At 43.2% G+C, this 21,993-nt stretch overlaps 1 protein-coding gene across 2 annotated transcripts in view; it reads left to right on the plus strand.

Annotated features, from left to right (window-relative positions):
* Window positions 1-19,121, plus strand: part of LOC102781682 (SH3 and multiple ankyrin repeat domains protein 1-like) — a 46,107-nt gene extending 26,986 nt beyond the window's left edge. For both annotated transcript variants that reach the window (XM_006801022.2, XM_006801021.3), the window contains 14 exons: window positions 226-339; window positions 840-918; window positions 6,635-6,717; window positions 6,868-6,992; window positions 7,719-7,854; window positions 8,014-8,094; window positions 8,492-8,500; window positions 8,688-8,714; window positions 8,805-8,861; window positions 9,846-9,967; window positions 12,264-12,390; window positions 12,480-15,714; window positions 15,812-16,708; window positions 16,990-19,121. In XM_006801022.2, the coding sequence (XP_006801085.2) occupies window positions 226-339; window positions 840-918; window positions 6,635-6,717; window positions 6,868-6,992; window positions 7,719-7,854; window positions 8,014-8,094; window positions 8,492-8,500; window positions 8,688-8,714; window positions 8,805-8,861; window positions 9,846-9,967; window positions 12,264-12,390; window positions 12,480-15,714; window positions 15,812-16,708; window positions 16,990-17,041 (5,144 nt within the window). In that variant the 3' untranslated portion in view covers window positions 17,042-19,121. The remainder of the gene's footprint in view (window positions 1-225; window positions 340-839; window positions 919-6,634; window positions 6,718-6,867; window positions 6,993-7,718; window positions 7,855-8,013; window positions 8,095-8,491; window positions 8,501-8,687; window positions 8,715-8,804; window positions 8,862-9,845; window positions 9,968-12,263; window positions 12,391-12,479; window positions 15,715-15,811; window positions 16,709-16,989) is intronic.
* Window positions 19,122-21,993: the final 2,872 nt, after the last annotated feature.

Consider the following 21,993-nt stretch of genomic DNA (forward strand, 5'->3'; position numbering starts at 1 on the left):
TGTTTAGCAGGGCAATATTTCCTAGATATTGTTATATAAATGTTATATAAATTTCTAGTCATGCTGCTGCGATATAGTTTACTGAATAAAAATTTAGGCTGTTGTTTAGAGGAGATGTAGATGAGAAGGAAAGAGGTTTGCTGAAAAAAGTGAAATGAGAAGGATCAGCATCCCAGTTCATCACAACAAAAGTGTAAAATATTTCTGTCCTTTTGTCTGTTTCAGTGTTAAGTGTAGGAGAGGGTGGATACTGGGAGGGAACAGTGAAAGGACGCACTGGCTGGTTTCCTTCGGACTGTGTGCAAGAGGTACCAGCTCCCAGCAAAGACAATCGACCAGGTGAGATAAGCACCAAAATGAATGTTCTGGAGACTGATTGTAAAGCTAACATACAGCAGTGCTGTGCCTGATGGGAGAAGACAATTACTCATTCATGTTAAGTATGTCAAAAGGTGGGTTAACAAAGCACACACACGCACATACAGTACATGGATTAGTGAAGGGACAAGCTAGAAAACGGGTTGCATATTTCCTTAGGCTGGAATTATCTTTTAAACTGTTGTAACACCCACATGTCACATTCATGTTCAGTAGTTGGTGCTTTCGGTAACAACCAGTGCTACATGCATGTGCAGCAGAGTTATTCACTTGTCTTCTATTTTCACAGCTGCTCACACAAGAAGCAAACCATATGCCACGCTGAAGAGACAAAAACAGGGTGTAAATGCATTTGACTGCTGACGACACAACACTTCAGCACAAAGACAGAGAAGGTGTCATGACGGTAGCTGAATGTTTGAATTGGACATATGTTTTGCCTGCATGTGCCTTCCTTGCAGAGACGCGCAGCGAGAAAGCCAAGAGGAAGCTCTTCCGTAACGTCACCGTTGGAGCCTACGATGGCACTGATGGCCCCAGGTACAAAAAAAAATGCTGCTGTGACTTTCATATTCTGTGCAAAAAGGGTAGTAATCATTAAGTGAGATAGGGGGGAAAGTGCTTTAATCTATCAGGAAATCAAGTCTTAAAATCAAATTGTGGTGTTTAATCTGGATTACACTATCCTTTTATTCTTGGACGCTACTAGAGTAGCTTTGTTTGATTCAAAGCTCAAAATAATCCATATTTATCCTATTCAGGGTCTTGTTCCAGCACCTCAATTCATCCATTATCTCAAACAAGCTCCTTTAAGGCCTTTTTGAGCCTTCTATCATTGAGCCAACTTTCCTCTGATTTGCTGCAAAAGAAAGTGGGTGGGTGACACTTTTGTGCTCAGAGCCAGAGCTGTGTGCCTGAGATGACCATATTGGGGTTTTCTGATCTCAGTGATCTAATCTAGATCCAAGAGTAGAGAAAAACTTTATAACACAGAGGAGTAGAGCAGTCTGAAGTCAGAGCTTTTGGCTCATATGGATCACAGCACATATGTTATATGGAAAAAGCGACCTGCAGATTACACCTGCAGGAGGTGCTTAGCCCTGGAAATCCATGCTACGAAGCTCCGAGGGTAGACTGATGTGCCTATGTTAATGCAAGAGAAGGTTTGGCACTCTGCAGTTATAATGCAGTTACAGCATATGCGTGTCAGCACTCGGTGACCCCGGTCGACAAATTTACGTTGCTACGTTACGGTTCTGAAATGCACACTCAAATTCAGCAGACTGTGTGGCTTGGTGTGGCAACACCAATGAAATCACCTGAGTTCAAAGATTAACAGGTGTGGCCTGATGCTGTTGTCCATATTTTGTATGCTGACCTTATTTTTAGATCTTGGGTGATACTTAATGTGAGCATCAGTCATTGTAAGAGTTTATATATGGCAGAAAATAACAAAATGCATAATACGTCCACTTTAAAGTCTAAAGTGCTGTAAATTTCAAGTTGATAGTGTTTATTCTGAGCTGTCCCCAACCTCCCACAAAGTGCATGCTGGTTTTAGGAAATAGGAAAAAAAATTAATAAAATAATATTAATCTAATCCTGATTGGCTACAGCCTCCGACGTGGCTCTAGTTGTGGATTGCCACTTCAGTGTGGGCAGCAAGCAAACTGTTGCAAGGCAAGACTGTGAGGCCGGTCTAGGTGATTGAAACAGTCATCACAATGCTGTTTTATAGTTAAAGGGAGGTTCTTATGCGCGAAGCATGTGTGCACACTTGTTCCCCCTGCTGTGTTTAGTGTGTGTGCGTCTGTGTGTGTCAGTTCTCAGCAGTTTTCTGCCGATCCCGAACAGCACTTGTTCTCTATTGTGCTATGTGAACGCGTCAACGCTTAAAAAGAACAAAGCGGTGCAGCGGTGTCATTTTTTAGCCCTGCCCCTTTTTAACTCCACGACACGAATGCGTTTGTCTCTTTGATTCTTCCATCCACATACTCTTGTTGCTCACATTCACTGAGAGCAATAACGCTGTAATAAAGGAAGAGTTTCTTCTGAAGCAGCAACCTCATCCCTTGGCATCGAAGGTTGTGTGTATGTTTGCTTAGAGTTGGTGTGCATGTGAATGTGAAAATGCCTACGTCTTTGAGTGTACATACATCATTCTGCTGATGAGTCATAAGGAGGCTGAAGCACCAAGTGCTGGTTAGATCCCTGGGCTACAGCGAGAAGGACTCACTGGTCCCCCGTCTCGGGGTTTTATAGCTGCTAACGCATTACAGCTGACATTGCCCTTGTGCTGAGCAGATTTCAGTGTCATTCAAAAAAAAAAAAAAGGCAAAAAAAGGAGGCATTCGCTTTAATTCAGATGCGCTTGTGTTCCAAATGGAAATAGCATCCACTGGGGTTACATTACCTATGCTAAGTTGGTTAAGCGTAATTGCAGAGCTGTGGTGAAGTGGTGCTCAATTAAGAGCAAGGTGATCCGGAGCATGTTCTGTCACTGCAGCTGGGCATTTGGGAGAATGTCAATTACTATTTCAGAGAGAGATGGAGAGAGGGAGAGTGTTTGTTAGCCTGTGTGGTGATGACAGCTCGGTTTTAGAGGATAGGAGGGAGTGAGAGCAAAGTTGGCAAATGTGTGCAAGATCAAATCCAGGGTGGGAATCAGCTGTTAGCATATCTGTGATTTACCAGTTAGTGGATGTGAAAATGAAAGCGCTGTCTCTCCCCGGTGTTGCCTCACATTTGTACCCATCCCCCGCATCCCCTCCCCACAAACCCAGCTCTCCGTCTCCCCCTATTTAAAAACCAAACCCTCTTCTTGCCATCCACCAGCACGCACACACACACACACACACATAGACAATACATCCTTTCCCTTTTGTGATAGTCACTGGTACTCTCCTCCTCTCTCCCCATCTTTCTTACACATTGTCTTTCTCTTGTCTGAAGTGCACAGGGTGCAGATCATCGCGCTCTCTCTCCCTTCTCATCCCCCACCTCTCTCGCTCGCTCTCTCCTCGACTCTCGCGGCTCTCTCCGGCTGAGCTCTCGCTGGAAGACCGGGAGGAGGAGGAGGGAGGCAGGAGGAGGAGGAGGGAGGAGGAGGTGGTGGAGAGCGCGCGAGAGAGGAGGGGGGGACATGGCAATGGGGGGTTGCGGAGAGAGAGATTTCTCTCTCTCCCTCTCTTCTTCGTGGCCGTCACTGGGCCCCAGAAACAGGAGCGTGTGGTTCATTTACAGGTAGCGGCTGTTTCCTCATTCATTGGCTGGCTATGGATGTGAGGAGAGGACAATGGAGAGAGGGGAGAGGTAGATGATGCTATTGAGAGGCCGTGCCTTTTCAAAGACAGACTAATAAGCTGTGTGTTCTGTGTGTGTGCCTCTTTGAGTGTGCGTGTGCGAATATGTGCGTGTGCGTCTTAAATCCGTGTTGATCCTATGCATGTGTATATCTGTGGTACAGAAGTGGCTATTGAATGGAGACTATGCAGCATGTTTATTTCTGTGTCTTCCTCCCGTGCGTTTTTTGAACACTGTGTGTGTGTCTGTGTGTGTTTGTGTGTGTGTGTTAGTGCATGAAAGAGAGCACATATTGATGCATTTCAGTCAGACAGTGTGGGTGTATTTCATTCTCTTTGAGTCATGATTTCTGTAAGCAGATATTTTTAATTCACCAGGACTTCCCATACATTTCTGTTGCTTTAAAAACGCCATTGTCATATCCCATATCATTTTTTTTCAATGTCTCTCACTGTATCATTAGAGACGTGTGGTATTTTTACTGTACTGGGAAAGTCAGTAAATTGAAAGAGTGTTTTTTTTCCCTCTAATGTGGGAAAAGCGGTCATTTCTCTGCATGTTTGTGTGTGTGCGTGCTTTTTTCTTGATGTGAGAATGCATGTGACTATATACAATGAATCAAATATATGTGGCTTTCACATATAAGTGTGTATGTCATAGCGCTCGCTGTGGGAGTGTCTCTCCTGCACATTTATCTGTGCGCTTTTCATCTGTCTACCATGTCTCCATCCACGGTGTTCGTGTGTGTGTGTGTGTGTGTGTGTGTGTGTGTGTGTGTGTGTGTGTGTGTCTAAACATCTGTCAAGTGCTTCACTTGTGATGTGTGGGTAATGTCTCCACATAAGCTCTGTATTTGCATGTACATTCAGCAGGTGAATGGTTAAAAAAGCTCCCTTTTTTTCTCAGTGATTGTGGATAGAAGAGAGGATGACTCAGGAGGGTACATAATAACTCTAGTAGGCTTACAGCTTTATTCCAGCCAGTTCACTGAGAGTGTGCCCTGCTAATTAACCAGGGACGTTTGTGCTTTTTATGGTCCTGCTTGGCTGGGCCGTGGTGGACTCTGTAGCAACAGACGAGTTACATAGCTTTGCATACGTAAAGGGAATAAGGTGTGTTACTGTAAGCCAGCAATGCAAATTAGAAACCCCCAAAAGACCAACTGTGGCCGTGCCCCCCCTTCCCCGTTATCCTTATACAAGTAGATGGATGAAGAGCCCGATGGATCTGTCCACCCACTCTGTGTTACTTTGATCCTCAGAGAGGGAAGGCATGATGGAGGACAGGGTGAGAGAAAAAGGAATGAGGTGTGAGGAGCAGATGGCTGGAAGGCGGCTGAGCGTTGGCGAAACAGTAACATTGATGGAGAACACACAAGGGATGGACCTCACTAGGGGAAACTAGCGATCGTCTGTTCAGTGCTAAAGTTACAGCTTCATGTCAAAGTCTGGATCCTCGGGCCCGTCAGCCAACGCTCATGAGTCCACTGAACCCGGGTTACGCAGGCACAGGCAAAACATTGTTTGCGGGGTTATATGCATAAGAACCGAGTACTGAGAACTCGCCAGACATTTAAAAAAAACACACACACACAAAAACCCCCCACCACATCTGCTGCCTAAAACCTAAAAAATATTTTCCATTTTGTCCCTTTTTCATGGTAAATTATTTTTCATACGTCCCTTGTGAAGGCAGAGTTAGTGTGCAACCTTGTAGCCAAAAAAAATCCTACCTCTACTCAGTACTTATCACGCACTTATCATTAAATAAATAGACAGTTTATTTTAACTTCCCATTTAAAAGAAGGATGAACGAAACAGCTTATTTCCAGGAAAAAAAAATTCTGTCCTTGAGCCTACCCGGAGCAGTTTTAGTGTATGTTTTGGCAGTCAAGCTATCACTATAAATAAGGACGATTCTTCAACCAGGCTACACTTCCTGTTCTCTCACTGTTCTGCCATTTTTTTTTCTTTGGGAAATCAAATCCTTTGATTTGATTTCCGTTGGAGTGTCAGTTTGAGTTAAGTCAAGCAGCACAAACTAACACAAAAAATGAGCTGCCTGTGAAAGAAATATCTGGAATTCCTCTTTAATCATACAACTCTGCTCGAGCCCCGGGCTGTCTAGCAGGGGCAGGGTGAATTGACATTGTTAGAAAGTCAAGTCCAGAAATGACTCATGAGATGTGGTTGTGTGTGGCAGTGTGGAGTCCATTTAACTGGCCCTGTATTAGAGAAAGTGTTGTAAAGCAGCCTGGCTAAAACGTCCCAGACATGGTAATAGAATAATGAAGGAGCTTGCTGAGCCACTACTCAAGCCGTCTCATAATAAGATTGCATCTCCAAAGCCTGTGATCGATGTTTCTATGTTCTCGGACTGTAGTCTTTGAGCAAGAGGAGCCGTTTGTGATGGTGGGGGGTGGATTAGAGGCCCGTCTGACTTCTTGTACATAATTTGAAGTGTCATGTATGACCGGTAGTGGTTGCGCAGGAGTCGGTGAAGCAGTATCCTTGCAAAAGCTGCCAGAGGCGGTGAAAGCTAATGCAGCGATTTGGGTGCATTTGGAAGTTTCCATTATCAGTGGATGTGCACATTTTTCTAATGTGCTGTTCCCCCCGGCCCAGTGCTTGTCAGCTCTAGCTGGATTACTCCATAGTATGGAATGTCATCTCATATACAATTCCTCCCATTGTGACACTAACTGTATCCCCGCCATCAACCCTCTTTTGTGCACCAGAGCTTTTTGTATGACATCCACAAGCCCAAGTATCTTTTGCTGCAGTGTGTTTTCAGAATGTGTTGCAGTATAGCTGTTTTCCACATTTAGAAGATGCATTAATTGCATGACCGTAACACTTTTCTTCTACTAGACAATCATATCTTCATCTCCAACTCTCTCTTTTTTTTTCACCCCTTCCTTCATTTCACATACCCGTTCTCTACTTTTTTCAAGTGACTACATCATTAAGGAGAAGACTGTGCTCCTACAGAAGAAAGACAATGAGGGCTTTGGGTTTGTACTCAGGGGAGCCAAAGGTGAGCGTCTTCTCAAAGTTCATCACGTATTGCCAAGGATTTCTAAGTCTTATTAGTAGTTTAGCCAACATTTTAATCTCCCAACTACTGCATAATTATCAAATCCATGCTCTTGTCATGGTGAACCTCTTGTTTTGTTATCATCTACAGCTCAGACTCCCATAGAGGAGTTCACTCCAACGCCAGCATTCCCCGCGCTGCAGTACCTGGAGTCTGTTGATGAGGGGGGCGTGGCGTGGAGAGCGGGCCTGAGGATGGGGGACTTCCTCATCGAGGTAACCGGCATGCTAACTTTTACTTTCAATTCAAGACCTATGAAGAAAGAAGTAGTTTTGTAAAACAGAAACTGGGGTCATATGTTCATGTATTATGCAACAAACATAGGAAGCTGCAGGAAACACGTTACAAAATGCTAATGCTTTCTTCACTTGCTGTTCAGTGATTGTATGTTCCTTTAATAATAGCAAAAACAGACAATAAAGAAGACAGAGAATGGACAGGGTAAAGACATTTGTGTGCACTGAAAATATGTGCAGGATATGATGCATTGATGCGATTATTTCTATACTTCTCCTAAATATATAATTTGCATTTTAGTTATGGTCATTTGGAGGCTGCTGTGCTTGTAGTTGCTGCAACTCTCTAGCCTTTAAGAGTTTCTGTATGTTCCCTTAAAACCCTGGCACTAAAAATGGTGATTGTCAAACCTTTGTTACAGCTGACAGAAACTGTTCATTACTATTCAACTTAATATGAGTCACTTATATAGCTGCCCAAGCTTTTGTAACTGTTATTAAGTTGCAGCTTGACTTGCTGGTGCACCTGCCCAGAAACCAGTAAGATTTATGTTTTAAACCACACAAGAAAGCCAAATTGTTAAAGTGAACCACTGGGTAAGAGGAGACAATACCTAAAGTGTGCACTCCAAACTGTCTCAGGTTTTTCAACCACTCTGTGCGACTAGAGTGGATTTTTCATTTTGTTCTGTGTTTTTCTGGCAGGTGAACGGTCAGAATGTGGTGAAGGTTGGTCATCGGCAGGTTGTCAACATGATCCGGCAGGGCGGCAACAGTCTCATGGTGAAAGTTGTCATGGTTGCTCGAAACCCTGAACTGGAGGACACGGCTCGAAAGCGAGGTACTAGTCAGATTTTCGTCTTACGCCGTTTGCATTCTGTGTTTACCATGTGATGATTAACCTGATTGCATGTTTACGTCAAGCTGAAAGCCTGTTGCAATGGGTTGTATACAAGAATTCTAAACATTAAATCTGCATTTGGCTGGCTTCCCTTGGCAGCCCCACAGCAGACAAAAAGACTGACTCCTCCTGCCATTGCCCTGCGCTCCAAGTCAATGACATCAGAGCTGGAAGATATGGGTAAGACGAAAGAAGGGACAAAGCGCAAAAGCATGAGTTCTGGGGGTCACATTGAAAAGGCTTCTTCTGGGGTGGGTTAGCAGCTTTTCTGCAGGAGGATGGTATAGTACTGTGGTACTATTAAGGAAACACAGCATTAAATATTAACCAAGTTGATGCAGAAAGCCAAGAAAATTATCCAGAGTGGTGCATTTTTTTTCACTAGCAACAGCTTCATGGGAAGAAGTCTTTTGATTCATTTGCATGTTAGCCATGAAGAAGAAAGGTGGCAATTAAACAGTGAGGTTAAGCGATACAAAAGCAGCGGCGTGTTGTAAAAATGATACATTTAAAATGTCATTTGTCACAAACAGCTCTGTTTTCTCTCTTCTTTTCAAACCAAATGTGCTGCATGCAGTGGACAAAGGTGGGAGAATCACAGATTTGTGTGCTCTCATGATCATTTCTGTCCCCATCAACATCCCTATCATCACATCAGCATTCACACCATCACATGTGTCTGAGTATGTACTTCATCTCTTCATCTGCTTTACACACTTTGCAGAAGTTCTAGTCACACCTAATTTCTCTTTCCCCAATTACGCGTGCAACAGCTGCCTCTCCGTGGAAAAAGAAAGCAGGTGAGTATCAGTGTTATCATCACCCCTATCAGCCTCTGAGCTTTAATTAAAAATCAGTCAGTTTGATGTCTTTTTTGCTTATTTTTCCAGAGTACGAGTCCTCTCAGGGTCCTGATAAGAAGAGGACCGTCTATCAGATGGCTTTAAGTAAGAAATCACTCTCACTGCTCTTGTGATACTGTAAGAAGGTGTTTAGATACGTTAAAGGTACAGTGCATAGTTTTTTGAGGTTATTTGGTCTGTGATTATGACTTCCAGCAAACTGATATAGCTGCATCATAAACTGCTCATACAGGCAGAGTCCATCTTGTATACAGTGGCTGAGAAATACAGTGGCTCTTTCAAACTATATATGACCATTTAACATCTGTTTATGTATACTTTTATCATCATTTTTCGTATTGTCTTTTTCCACCTCCTGCACCACTGGTCTCTCCTCCCTCATATCAAACCTAATCATCTGGATTGAAGTCACATGGAAATGTGCATAAACCTGCTTATCTATTCCCAGTAGTGTTGCAGTCACTTGTTGTCACCAGATTAGATATGTGAACCTCCCATCTCAGGGCTGCTGACAATGAGCCAGCTATACAACAGCAGCTCATTATAAGCTAACGTTATGCCAGCTAATGTTGGGCTGGAGTGTCCTAAAAAATATATAGTAAAAAAAGTTTGATTACGTTACACAAAATGTATGATAGTTTATTTGATAAGTGTCCAACAGCATTAGATCCACTTCAAAGGAAGTTTTACTAACACTAGATAACAGCAGCTCACCTCAGTATCGCTGTCACTGGTCAGAAGTGACCATCACTGACTCACCAGACTCATTTCATAAAGCTTTATAGCCTCATCCTGAGAAAATAGATATGGACACATATTAATGACTTAGGTAACCAGTGGACTGATAGCCTTCATTCACTAGAGAAGAGTTGTTGTCCCACAGTGCCATCGTAGCTGGGGTTATGCTAGAGGTGAAATTTTACACACTGTACCTTTAAGGACAGAGGAGTAGGATCACTGAAATCTTCCTTTAGTTTCTTTATTTACAGCTCTTCGACTACTCCTCTGTTTCCTTATGCCCTGACTTACGCCTTATGTCTTATGCCCTCTGCTCTGTCTGTGTTTTAGATAAACTGGATGAAATCTTGGCTGCCGCCCAACACACCATGACATCAGACAACCAGGGCCAGAGAGGTCATGGAGGCAAGAGGGACCGAAGCAAGAGTATTGTTCCCAATGTGTCCAAGGAGGTACTGTTGGGAATTGTGAGGAAATGGTCCTAGTTGAGGTCATTCCTGTAGCACATACATGTCAACAAGTTATTAAAGGGGGCCTTTAATGCTCATTTTGACCTTTGTTTTTTTTTTTTTATCCTTTTTGTTATTTCTGGATTATACTAACATTGCTCTGCATGCATCACAGTTCATAAAAGAAAATCCTTTTCTTATACCAAGCTATTCCTATTGCCTCAATTGGACCCCTTTTAATTCTTTGTGGCACAAAATCAAAGATTTAACAAGATGCTAGAAATATTCCTCAGACCTTCTTCTGATGACCTCTGTTGGGTTACGTTTGCATTTGTATCACTTCAAAGCACTTCTCATCTGACTTGTGACATCAACAAGGTATTTTTTGCCCAGAGAAGTGCCGCTCACTGGATATTTTCTCTCACTTAAATCTCCTTTCTTCTCCATTCTGATGCCCAGTTTGACCTTCAGCAGGTTGTCTGGATCATGTCCATGTGCTTAAATGCACTAAGTTGCTGCAATGTGAATGGCTTGATCTCGAGTTAAGGAGCAATTTTGAATATAATCACCCCTCCTTTCTTTATATTTTGCTTCTAAGGAGCTAGGCTTTTTGTCATTTTTCATCATTTTTAATGAGCAGAACGAATTTTGAATTGTATCTTTGTGGATTTTGTTACTAGCACACTTTGCCAAATTATCATATGCTCCCATTTTTTATGAATTTGCCATGAAAACTGTTTGTTTTTTTGTTTTGTTTTTTTTTTTAAAAGAAGTCCTTAAAAAATGTAAAGAAACTGGACAAGTGGAGGACAAACAAAACTATCTACTGCACATGAGCAGTATCTAAAGCCACTTTTCCGTTAGTACCTATTTGGATCGACTCGCCATAGCTCGCCATGACTCAGCTCAGATCAACTGGTTCTCCATTACAGTTGAGTACTACCTAATGTGCGTGGACGTTGTCATAGCAACGCATCTGAGCATCCCATGATGTAATTAATGTGCAACACGAACACTACAATAAGGGTGGATGTCAAGGTAAAATATACCCGCTGAAAACTGCGGCGAGTCGATCCGAGGAGGTACTAATGGAAATGGGGCTTTAAAGTCACCTAGGAGATTCATCTGGACCTTTAATTGTTCCATCTACTGTTTGCTGATCATCAGAAATGGTCTAAAGTTTTGAGGAAGGCAAATACAGAGAAAAGTTTGTGTGTTATGAATCCAAAATTGAAAATTCTGATTCAGTATGTATGGAGGAGATCAGGGAGCGGTACAACAGTGAGTGTCTACAATGGAGCCTCTGTTAGGATTTGGGGCTTTAGTGTTGTCTGGTCAAAATCGATGAAATTATGAACGCAGAAAAGTACCATCAGATTTTTCAGAATACCATCTGGAAAGCATCTGATTGCCAATTGCTTCATTTTTCAACATGAAAATGGGCCCAAACATACTGTCAATGCATACCTGGATAGGAAAATAAACTATAGAACACACTCAGTCATGCATTGGATTCTCCGAGGCCCAGATGATCCCACAAGAAACCTTGAAAGAGATTGGAACAAAAAGTACCCAGCATCCAAAGAAGAGTTGTGAATGTCTTTTAAAAGCCTGGAGAACTATTCCTGAAGACTACTTAAAGAAATAACAAAAAAGTTGTTGAATACTGGTGTTGGAGAACAAAGCTAATCATACTAAATGATCTTTCAAACTCATTAGAATTGTAGAAACTGTTTTCGCCTTCTTTGCTGTATTTCCATCTATCGATTTATTGATCTTTAACTATATATAACTATACACACACACACACACACACACACACACACACACACACACACACACAAACAATTACTCAACAGCTATTTCACCCTCTCAGATCTTCTCCACTGCTTTAGCACATACAGTATTTAGTCATAGAGGTGACTAATACCAACAAAAATAATTCAAATCTATAAACCAACTTGGTCTTTAGCTCTGGGTCTTCTCCTGCCCTCGCTGCACTTTAGAGAAAATGATTGACTATTGACCACCCACTCCAAAACATTTGTTTAGTGTGAGTCAGATTATGTCCATTCATCTATACTCTGCTGCCTAATGTACTGTTACTCAGACTTATTGTTTTTTATGTATTGGATTATTCTGTATATATCTACTCAACAACAGCCAACATCAGTTTTAATTTGATTATATCTAAATTCCTATTGCATTTCTTCTCTTTATAGACCTCCTTCATTTTAAATTCTCATTTATTCTCTTTTACTTACTTTTCTTTTTTTCTTTTTTTTTTTGGTACCTGAAGCAACTATATGATCAGCAGTCATCACTGGCAATGGTACAAGCTGGACCTGGTTTTGACTACAACCAAGCTCATTATCAACCAGGCCACGGTCCCCAGCATGCAGTCATGATGCGTCAAAAATCTATTGGTAATGTCAGTTCTTATTAAGAGATATCTGCCAGCTCAGTACAGCTTCTTCTTGTAAATGTTTCTAAATGTGTGTGACCTTCTTCTTAGGTGTAACAGAGGAGGAAAGGCAGTACCTTCACCCACCTGCTATGAAGTTAGCTCGCAGCCTGTCTGTGCCTGGACCAGAAGAAATCCCCCCACCACCAAACACATCTGCTCCAGAGCCACCTTTGTCTGCAGGCCCTCATCCGGGTAGAGGACCTGCCATGCCAATCCCCCCTGTATCTCAACCTCACTACCAGCTCCACTCTCAGCCAGGGCATCCTTCCCAAGCTGGCTGGGAGAGGGCAGGACCAGGTGTAATGAACCAGCAGGTCATGGTTCCCACCCTTCGGAGGCAGTCAGAAGGACTGTGCATCAGAGAGCCAGAGGCGCCCAGGAGAGGTGGTGGCAAGATGGGAGGATTAAGGAGAGGCTACAGCAGTGCTACACCCCCAACAAGTGCTAAGCCTAAGGCCCAACAACAAGCACCCCAGCATCAACCACCTGTGTCCAACCGGGATCAGAGTGGAGGAGTTGGCAGAGGGGTGGCAAGGAGGGGAGGTCGGGGAGCTTTGATGAAACAGTCAAAAGTGGAAGATGGTCTGAGACAGCATCGAGGAAAAGGAGGTGCAACCAAAGAGAAGAGCTCTATCCCCATCCCCACCATCATTGTCAAAGCGCCCTCCACCAGTAGCAGTGGTCGAAGCAGCCAGGGTAGCAGCATGGAGGCTGAGCCCTCCCAAGATGTGGAAGACCAAACCTCTGGAGAGGCAACCCCAGACAGCCCTAATACTAGCCTGCCCTCACCACTCACCTCTGTGCCACCTCAACCTCCAACATCGACTTCTTTGCCTTCATCAACTGTTGCCCCTTCGGTTTCCTCACAGCAAAACCTAGAAAACTTGGATTATAGTTCAGCATTTGGTACAACATTTGCAGGTGGAGGAGCACGCAGGGAAAGGGAACGCTTTCGAGATATGAGGAGAAAGAGTGCTTCTTTCTTCCTCTCATCAGAGGAGGACATCCAAGTGGAAGCAGGATGTGGAGCTGGAGAGGGAGGAGGAATACAAGGAGTGCGAATTCAGCCTTTACAGGGCTCACAAATGGAAGTGCCCACCCCTCGGCTTCGGCCTTCCAAGTCTATAGATGAAGGCATGTTTTCTGGAGACAACTACATCAGCTATTCCAGCAGCATGCCCCCAGCTTTTGGCCTGCCTGAGTATTCTTCCCCTGTCCTCAATCAGGACGGCCAGCCTAAGTCAGCTCCCTCAATGTATGGAACCCAGCCTGCTACTACCTTCATTCACCCACTTACCGGGAAGGTTCTGGACCCCTCATCCCCTCTGGGATTGGCCCTAGCTGCAAGAGAGCGGGCTCTAAAAGATGATCGCAGGACACGACGAGAGGACAGACATTTTGGCCGGCAACTTTCCACTGTAGGAGCCTTCCCCACCCCTGTTCAGACTCCAACACCTTCTCTTTTTGCAACGCCAACGCAGTCGGCCTACACTTCTCCAGTATCTCTCCACCTAAGTTCCCCCACCACTACCACCTCTCCTGCATCTCTGAGTCGGCCACAATCACCAAGGATATTACGTTTGGGAGGGGGAGGTGGGGAGCGTGTGGAAAGAGAAAAGGAGGGAGGACCCAGGGAAGGTCTTAGAGTTCGCTTCTCTGAAGACAGAAACAGCCAATATTCAACCCAGTACTACCCACAAAGTCCCAGGGAGCGAGAAAAGGAGGTGTATGACAGCAGGCCTGCTCCACCTATACAGCCTCCTCCCCCACCAACTCAACCTGCCCCCCGCAGACCTTCCTTCCTTCAGATGGAAAGCACTCCCAACACCAGCTACATTCCTCAGTATACTGTCCCCACAGCCCCTTCACAAGCACACGAAGCAATGGAAGAAGCTAGGGCGGGAGCAGGTGGAAATTTAGGACTCATGGTTTTGCCTCCACCAGCTCCATCAATAGACGCAGATGATGAGTTTGTCTTCGCAGATCCCTTGCCCCCTCCTTTGCAGTTTGCTAATGGTAAGAATGAGAGGGTCCGGGAATTTTCGCAACATCGTCAACACCAGGGTCAGCATTCTGTTTCTGCTGCTCCACCCGCCCCACCTCCTCCCCCATCCCCCAGGACCTCAAATCCTCCCCAACCCACTTCACAGGGTGGCGACTCAGCTACCTCCAGCCTTACTTCCTATGACAGTGAAGTGGCCAACCTCACGCAGTCAGCTCTCTCTCCATCTTATCCATCCCCACAGATCTTTCCCTCTGCCTCCACCTCCATTACCACCACCACCACCACCTCTGCTGCTTCTCTGCCTCCTACATCACTACACAGACCCCAGCCCATGTCCCATTCCCACCCCTATTACAGCAGCTCTAACGACCCCTCAATAGGTATTCATACCCCAGCACAGGACAGAGGCACTGCCACCCTCACCACTACCATGACCTATGCTACCACGACCATGACTGCAACTGCTGCTGCCACCACCACCACAACTTCTCCAGCATCCTCTGACTACAGTATGACTATGGCTGGGCCCAAGGCTGGCTTCACCACAGGGGGAAAAGCATCTGACCACACTCATCAGACTACTATTATACACAAGAGCGGAGACTGGCAAGAAGCTGTGGTGGATTCTGGAATTGAAGAGCTGGACAGTCACAGTAGCAGTGACCACCATTTAGAAATGCTGGGACTCTGTGGGCTAAGAGGAGAGAGAGGAGGGGTTGGAGGAGATGGGCGAGGAGGAGAGGGGGAGAAAATCAGTGAACATCAGGATCCTTGCACAACCTACTCAGGTGGGCAAACATTTGAGGTGCACAGCGCCAAATTGGCAAATCCCGTGTTTCCGAAGATGACTCATTACAAGGAGGGTGGAGGGAGGGGCCCATCTGTAGCACTACGTAGGCAGAACAGCACCAATCCCGCTCCTTTGCAGTTACACAGACAAAACAACCCAGAAGACACCGGTATAGATGGAGGATTTTCAGATGAAAGGAAGCACAAGCAGAGTCGATCCAAGATGGAAGACGGCTTCAGCTCTGCCCTGGCTGCCTGCTTAGAGAGGCCCATGGACACTCGATCGGTGGGCTGGAGTGACCTTGGAGAACACGAGCAAGCTGGAGTCCAGAGAGGCGTTTTGGTTTTGGATGGCCGCAGAATTCACTCACCTCTCTCAGGTGTGAAAGCCAGCATCATCAATGAACTAAGCTCCAAGCTACAGCAGATGAGCAGCATGAAGAGCATGGATGAGTGGAGCCACACTCCAAAGTCTCCCACCATGCATAGGTTTGCTTATTTTCACCTCTTCTTGATATTATAACTAAATGAAAGATATTTGATAGTGTGAATTACATTTTACAGGATCATTTTATTTGTCTTTTAGGTATTCAGCGGATTACAGTGATGCTTTTCATAGCCCTCCCACTGGACGCTCGACCTCACCGCTGCCCACTTCCTCCCCACAGCATCGTCAGACCCTGACCCCCAACCTCTCGGCAACACCTTCTGTCTCGCCCTCCCCTCAAGTCCCAGTTCAGCGCAACTGGACCCGATCCCCTTCTCCACAAATGCCCTCGTCCCCAGTTCATTCACATCCTCCCCATTCTCCAACCTACTGCCCATACCCAACATCACCTAAGCACAGGTCCAAGATGCGTAGACAGACTTTTGATTTTCCATGCAGTCCTACAAAAGAGATGCGGTCGTCAGTTGCTCGACGTCGGGCTCCCAGCCCTCTTATCTATAACACTGAACAGCAAAGCCCCACCCCTCCCAGACCCTCCTCTCTCCCAATCCTTCCAAGCACACCCGTCTACAGCCACCCATTTGAGTTTCCCGGGCCCCTTACTCCTCCATCTCCTGGCATCCCTCTAGGAGATGCCTACAAAGCTTCAACTCCTCCACTGTTTTCCCCATCTGGTGTGCCAAGTCCAAATCCCTTGCTTGTCTCCCGTTCACTCTCCCCCACTCATTTTCTCTCTGGAGCCTCTTCCCCCATGCATTTACCACCTAGCCCTTCCTGTCTCAACTATCCCCATCTCAATCCTCCTCCTCCAACTAAACCATTTGCCATCAAACCCCTACCCTACTGGACCAAGTATGACGTGGCCGACTGGCTGGCTTATCTGAATCTGGGTGAACACAGAGAGCGTTTTATAGACAATGAGATAGATGGATCACATCTGCCTTCACTCACCAAGGATGACTTCTTGGATCTAGGAGTGACACGTGTGGGGCATCGAATGAACATCGAGAGGGCACTGAAGAAACTCACTGACAGGTGAGGGAGGACTAATAGACTCTGGAAAACAGAGAGGCAACGAGGTCAAAAAGAAGCACTGGATGATGAAGGAAAGTCAAAGAGTCTCATTACTACCATGCAAGTTAGCTCAACCATCCCCTTCCTTCATTAGAGGCATATAAATTGATAAGGTCATCGCATCTTCTCTCCATTCCCTTCTCTTTCACTTTAGTAACCTAGTCATATCAACCTTAGTCGTTCCATCTTTTTTAAGTTTCCACCCATTCTTATTCTTTGATTTGGCCTCCTTCTCTTCCCAGGCGGCTCTCTTCTCCTTTGCATGTCAGTACTCCTCCCCGAGACACAGACTGAGAGAATGAAGGTGTGATTCAAAGATGAAAAAGAGGGAAAGAAATGAAATGACAAAGATGATCAGTAACAGAAGATTTGCAAGAGAAGAACAGTGGACAACAACAGCTTGCGTTGAACTTGTTTGAATCCATGGATATGTGGAGAAACATGTTGTCTTGCACATTTGTTTTAGAGCACTGGATGGAAATTTGTAGAACTATTGGTCAAAAGAGGTGATGAAGAAGATAAGAATTTCTAAAGATAATGCTTTTCATCTGAAATATACTTTAAAACTTTTGATGGACAGGCATTTAATTAACACACCGTTTTGTGCTGTAAAAGAATAAACACACATACGCACTTGCACTCATATTCTCACACACACTGACAGATGGATTCTCACACCATCTGCTGCTTTGCAGCAATGAGAAAACTTGAGTCTAAGTTCAAAGAAAAAGTTGCAAAGTTGCTGCTTAAAGGGTGAAGCCCAATTAAATGTTACTGATTATGTCTGAGCCAGAAACTCTTGTAAAAGCAGAGGGCCATATCCTAACATCAGTTTTGTAGCTTTAAGCAGATCAGAGTATCGATGGCTGCGAGTACTGGAGCCAAAGTCAGAATGTGGGAGAAAGGCTTTTTTTTGTAAATGATGATAGAAGAAAAGCTAAACAACCACAGTACTGTTTTATATATTTGCCATTTTCCCCCAAAGGTTGCCCCAGTATGCTTTGTATGTATGTACTTTGCAAGCGCTAAATATATCTTCCATGTGAAACTGAATTCACTATTAGTAGAAACCATTTGTTTTGTACTAAGTGCTGATTGCAATCATTCATTTCAAACTGGTCAGGGTATTTCTAATTGTTGGAATCAAAGTTGTGAAAAACGAGGACAGAAATTTGAAAAACTGTTGTTGTTAAATTAATCTTTTTATTGTTGTCTTGATTATTCTGCAGAAAGGAAATGGCATATTAGAAATGAAATGTTTAGCATGTCATTTCAAACCATTTTTCTTAGACTTTCTTGGTGTTTACTGGCCATAGCACAGGTCAAAGGCTGGCTCCATCCTCTACCATGCCATAATGTTGAACGCCCTCTCTCTCACACAGCAGGTGCAGTGATCAAAAAGGGCTTTTTACTGCTTCTGTCTGCCTGACTTCCTCAACCTTAAGCCTCTGTGAGTCTGTGTGTGTCTGATTTTGTGCGTGTGTGTCCATCTGCCTGCGTTGGTAGTCAAATGCTTTGCCCCCTGAGCCCCTTTCTTTCTCTAATGCCTTTTTCAAAATGTATTTATAATGCTCAGACAGCATTGTTTATCTTTTCTCACCAGATGACAATCCAAATGTTTCACTGTTCCACACACATTACCCCTCAGAAAGAAAAGCTCTGACTCACTTTTAAAAGGGATTTTTCTGCGATAAACTTAAAATACTATGAGTGTTGCATAGAGGTGAACATGAACATCCTGGATTTTGTTTTTAACGTGCCAGTTTAGCCATTTGCAGTAAAATCAACTGTAAGGCAAAAACACATCATTTATAGCTCTGTATGTAATGATGATGATGGCAACGACAAAGATAACATATAAAAATATAGTATAATGAAGATTATAATATTAAGTATTTAAACATTTTAAGAATCTCCGTCTTCCAAATAGTGTGGGCAAAATTCTTTGAAGCTTTGTTTTGTTTATGATTCATTTTGGGTTTTCTGTAAATGCTTTCTATACTGCTCGCCCTGTGGTGACCCCTGTGAAGCTGACACGTTAGTATACTGCATATTTTCTACATGTGAGTTTAAAATTACAGCTCTGTATTCTTATGACGAGTTGCTATCACATTATGGTCGAAAAGGAGAAAGGATTGAGCAGTAGTGTAGAAAGCATTACATACTATGATTTAAAAGAGCATTTTAGGTCTAGTGAAATGCATAACGACTATGACTACATACAGTTTGAGCATAAGTATGCAGAGATAAAAGGTATATATAAATATATAAATATATATATATAATTTTTGTTTTAAATAAAATACAGTATACTGGTAAACAACATGATAGAGGTACAACTAAGGTGTTGAAATAAATGCTAAAATAAACTATTGCCCTGTTGTGATTCTCATTTCATGTTGGATTCCCTCTTCTGACAGATTCACATAATGATCCAATTTCAAGTGCAGTGTTTGAATTGAGTCATTTGGCAGCAGCTCGTCTCAGCCCTAGGGTGGTTGAACACAACATTGTTTTCAGGTCCAGGATTGTTTTCCCATCAGGCTCAGTGAGCTAATAGGACAAAAGTTTAGAGAGCACGGATAAGAAGATGAGATGGCTTGATTCAAAGCAAACACTGGCTGCATTCATGCAGCAAAACGAATGATGCCCGTGAGGCATGAAGAACAATGCAAAACAACTTGAAAGAAATGACTGTTTTCTACCGTGGTGGTCAGTTTAAGGTTCATGGGAGAAAACTGTAAATGTAATCATGTTGATTTTTTTGTGCCAGTTTTCCCATTTTTTTCTTCTTTTTTTGCATTTCTTTTTGTTGAGTTTTGCACACAATTAGGAAAACTACCAAGAATCGGTTTTCTTTGTGTCATAAAGCCACAACTGTTTTCTTCTCATGGGGATACTTTTAATCGAACTTATTCAATTAAATGTATTTTTTATAGCACCAAAGACGCTCCAAAAATATAAAGCAAAGACCAACAATCAGATGACCCTCTTGAGCAAGAACATGGTGACAGTGGGAAGGAAAAACTCCCTTTTACAGGAAGAAATCTTCCATCAGAACCAGGCTCAGGGAGGTTCAGCAGGTCTTACCAACAGAAAAATTCAGGATATCCTCAACAACTCACCTCAGTTATCGTTGTCATCAGTCAGAAGTGAGCTTCACTGATTCATCAACTCATACTGACTTCTTTTATAGCCTCCTCCAGAGTAAATTGCCATGGACACCCAGTATATTGACAGCTAAGGTGAACAGTGGACTGACACCGCATTCTCACTACACATAAATGGTGGCCAGAGTCATTTATCCTGCAGTGGTCACCACAGTTGGATTGTGTACTTGAATTGAGTAAGTAAGAAGACAGAATTCAGTTGATTGCAATCTACTGACATCTAGTGGTGAGATTTTACACACTGTTAGCATCGCGAGATCTGGGACTGGAGGGAAAACAACAAAAATGGCTATGTCCATCTTTTATATGCAGTCTTTGGTTTTCAGGTGTTTTTCATGGGAGGTCTTTTCGCCTTGTGAGAAAAGGACTTGCGGCTTTACAAACAGAGGAAACCAATTTTTAAAGGACTATAAAAGTTATACTAATAAAAACTATTTTTGTACCAGGCTGTAAATATGCTTCATTCTAATGTAGATTTTAACATGGATACTTATTAAAACTGATTCAGTTTTAGAGACAGCTTCAAATAGCCCATCAAGGAATTACAGTTTCTGACAGCTCCTTGTTGGCTTCATGTTTTGGTCCCAGAGGCTACCACTTACTCAGAACATGTGTAGTTTTAAAAAGGGTTTTTCAAAGTTACTTTTCATTACTGATATCTTCAAGTTCATTTTGCATAAGGACTACATATTTGGTACAAATTAAAAGAGTAACCATCACATAACTGAGCAATCTGACTAGTGAAACAAGTCTTTAAACTTGTACTTAAAGCATGTAGAACACTGTTTCTGTTCCTCCTACAGATATTTTCTTCTTTGCACTTGTTCTTTTTTTCACTTGAATAACAGGATTGTTTGTTGAATTTGTCACCAATCTCTATTTTAATTTAAACTCTGTTTCTCCAAGGTCTGAAAAGTAATAGTAAGTAGCATTCAGGTCTGTGATTTGGAAAATATATAATGGTCTTTAAATATTAAAATGTAATTTTCCATTTCTATGAGCACAATTACTATTCGCTTGGTTTGCATTGTCTCGAGGATGCAGCAGAAATCTTAGATGCTTACTCAGAAACCAGGACACACAAAGTCACAAACTCTATTACTAGAGACATCTACCACGTGAGAAAACAAACGCTTTCACAATTTGGACACATTGACCCCTAAATGTTACTTATATACCCTGGATTTTTTTCTTAAAAAGACTTTAATGGAAGTCCCGTTCTAACCATGTACACGTGCATATCTGTGCTTTTACCATGGATTTCAAACCTGTCCAGAAAATCGCCGTCCAATTCTGTGTCGGACTGACTTGTATGTCATGGGTGATGCTGATAACAGATGGGTCTCTGACTACAACCCAGAGACCAAACAGCAGTTGTCAGTGTAAAAAGAAAGCACAGTGTGCATGCCTGAAGGAGGCAGATCAGGTCAGAAGCATGACCAGGAGTGTGCTCATTGTTTTTGTTTGTTTGCTTGCTTGCTTTTTGTTTTTCAACTGTCAACACTGTGTTCTACTGTAATGTCTTGCGACCTTCCAAGAAAAACCTCTGATGCAAAATGTGATACCTGCCATTGTGCATCAACTCAATTTACATGGAGAAGGCAGGAGGCTTTCGGCCATGTCTACACAGCTATGCCCCCCCATACAAACTTGAATTCATACAGTGTTATCCTCTTACCCAAAACAAAACTGAAGTGATGCTGTTTTGTTTGTTTGAAAAATAAGATGCATCCCAAATGTAATGCAATGGAAATGCAAATGATAAAAACTGAATTCCACAGAGCAATCCAAATGTAGCAGGAGGCTTAGATATTTTCATTATACCTCATTAATCTCTGTCAGGACATACTGTGACTTTACTTGCTAGTTTAGTTAAGTTGTCAGAATTGAATAATTTTAGCAAAGACCCTCACAGTTAAAAGAATGCTGTTATTTTCTTTCTTCCATCTTCTTATCCTTATGGTCGGAGGGGGGTTGGAGCCCAGCACGGCTGTCATGGGGTGAGAAATGTGGTACACTCTGGACTGGTCAAAAGTTCTATCACAGGGCAAACACAAAAACAGACAAACCTTCACT

This window comes from Neolamprologus brichardi, chromosome 8, assembly GCF_056152115.1.
Source record: "Neolamprologus brichardi isolate AB-2024 chromosome 8, ASM5615211v1, whole genome shotgun sequence".
Taxonomy (NCBI): Eukaryota; Metazoa; Chordata; class Actinopteri; order Cichliformes; family Cichlidae; genus Neolamprologus; species Neolamprologus brichardi.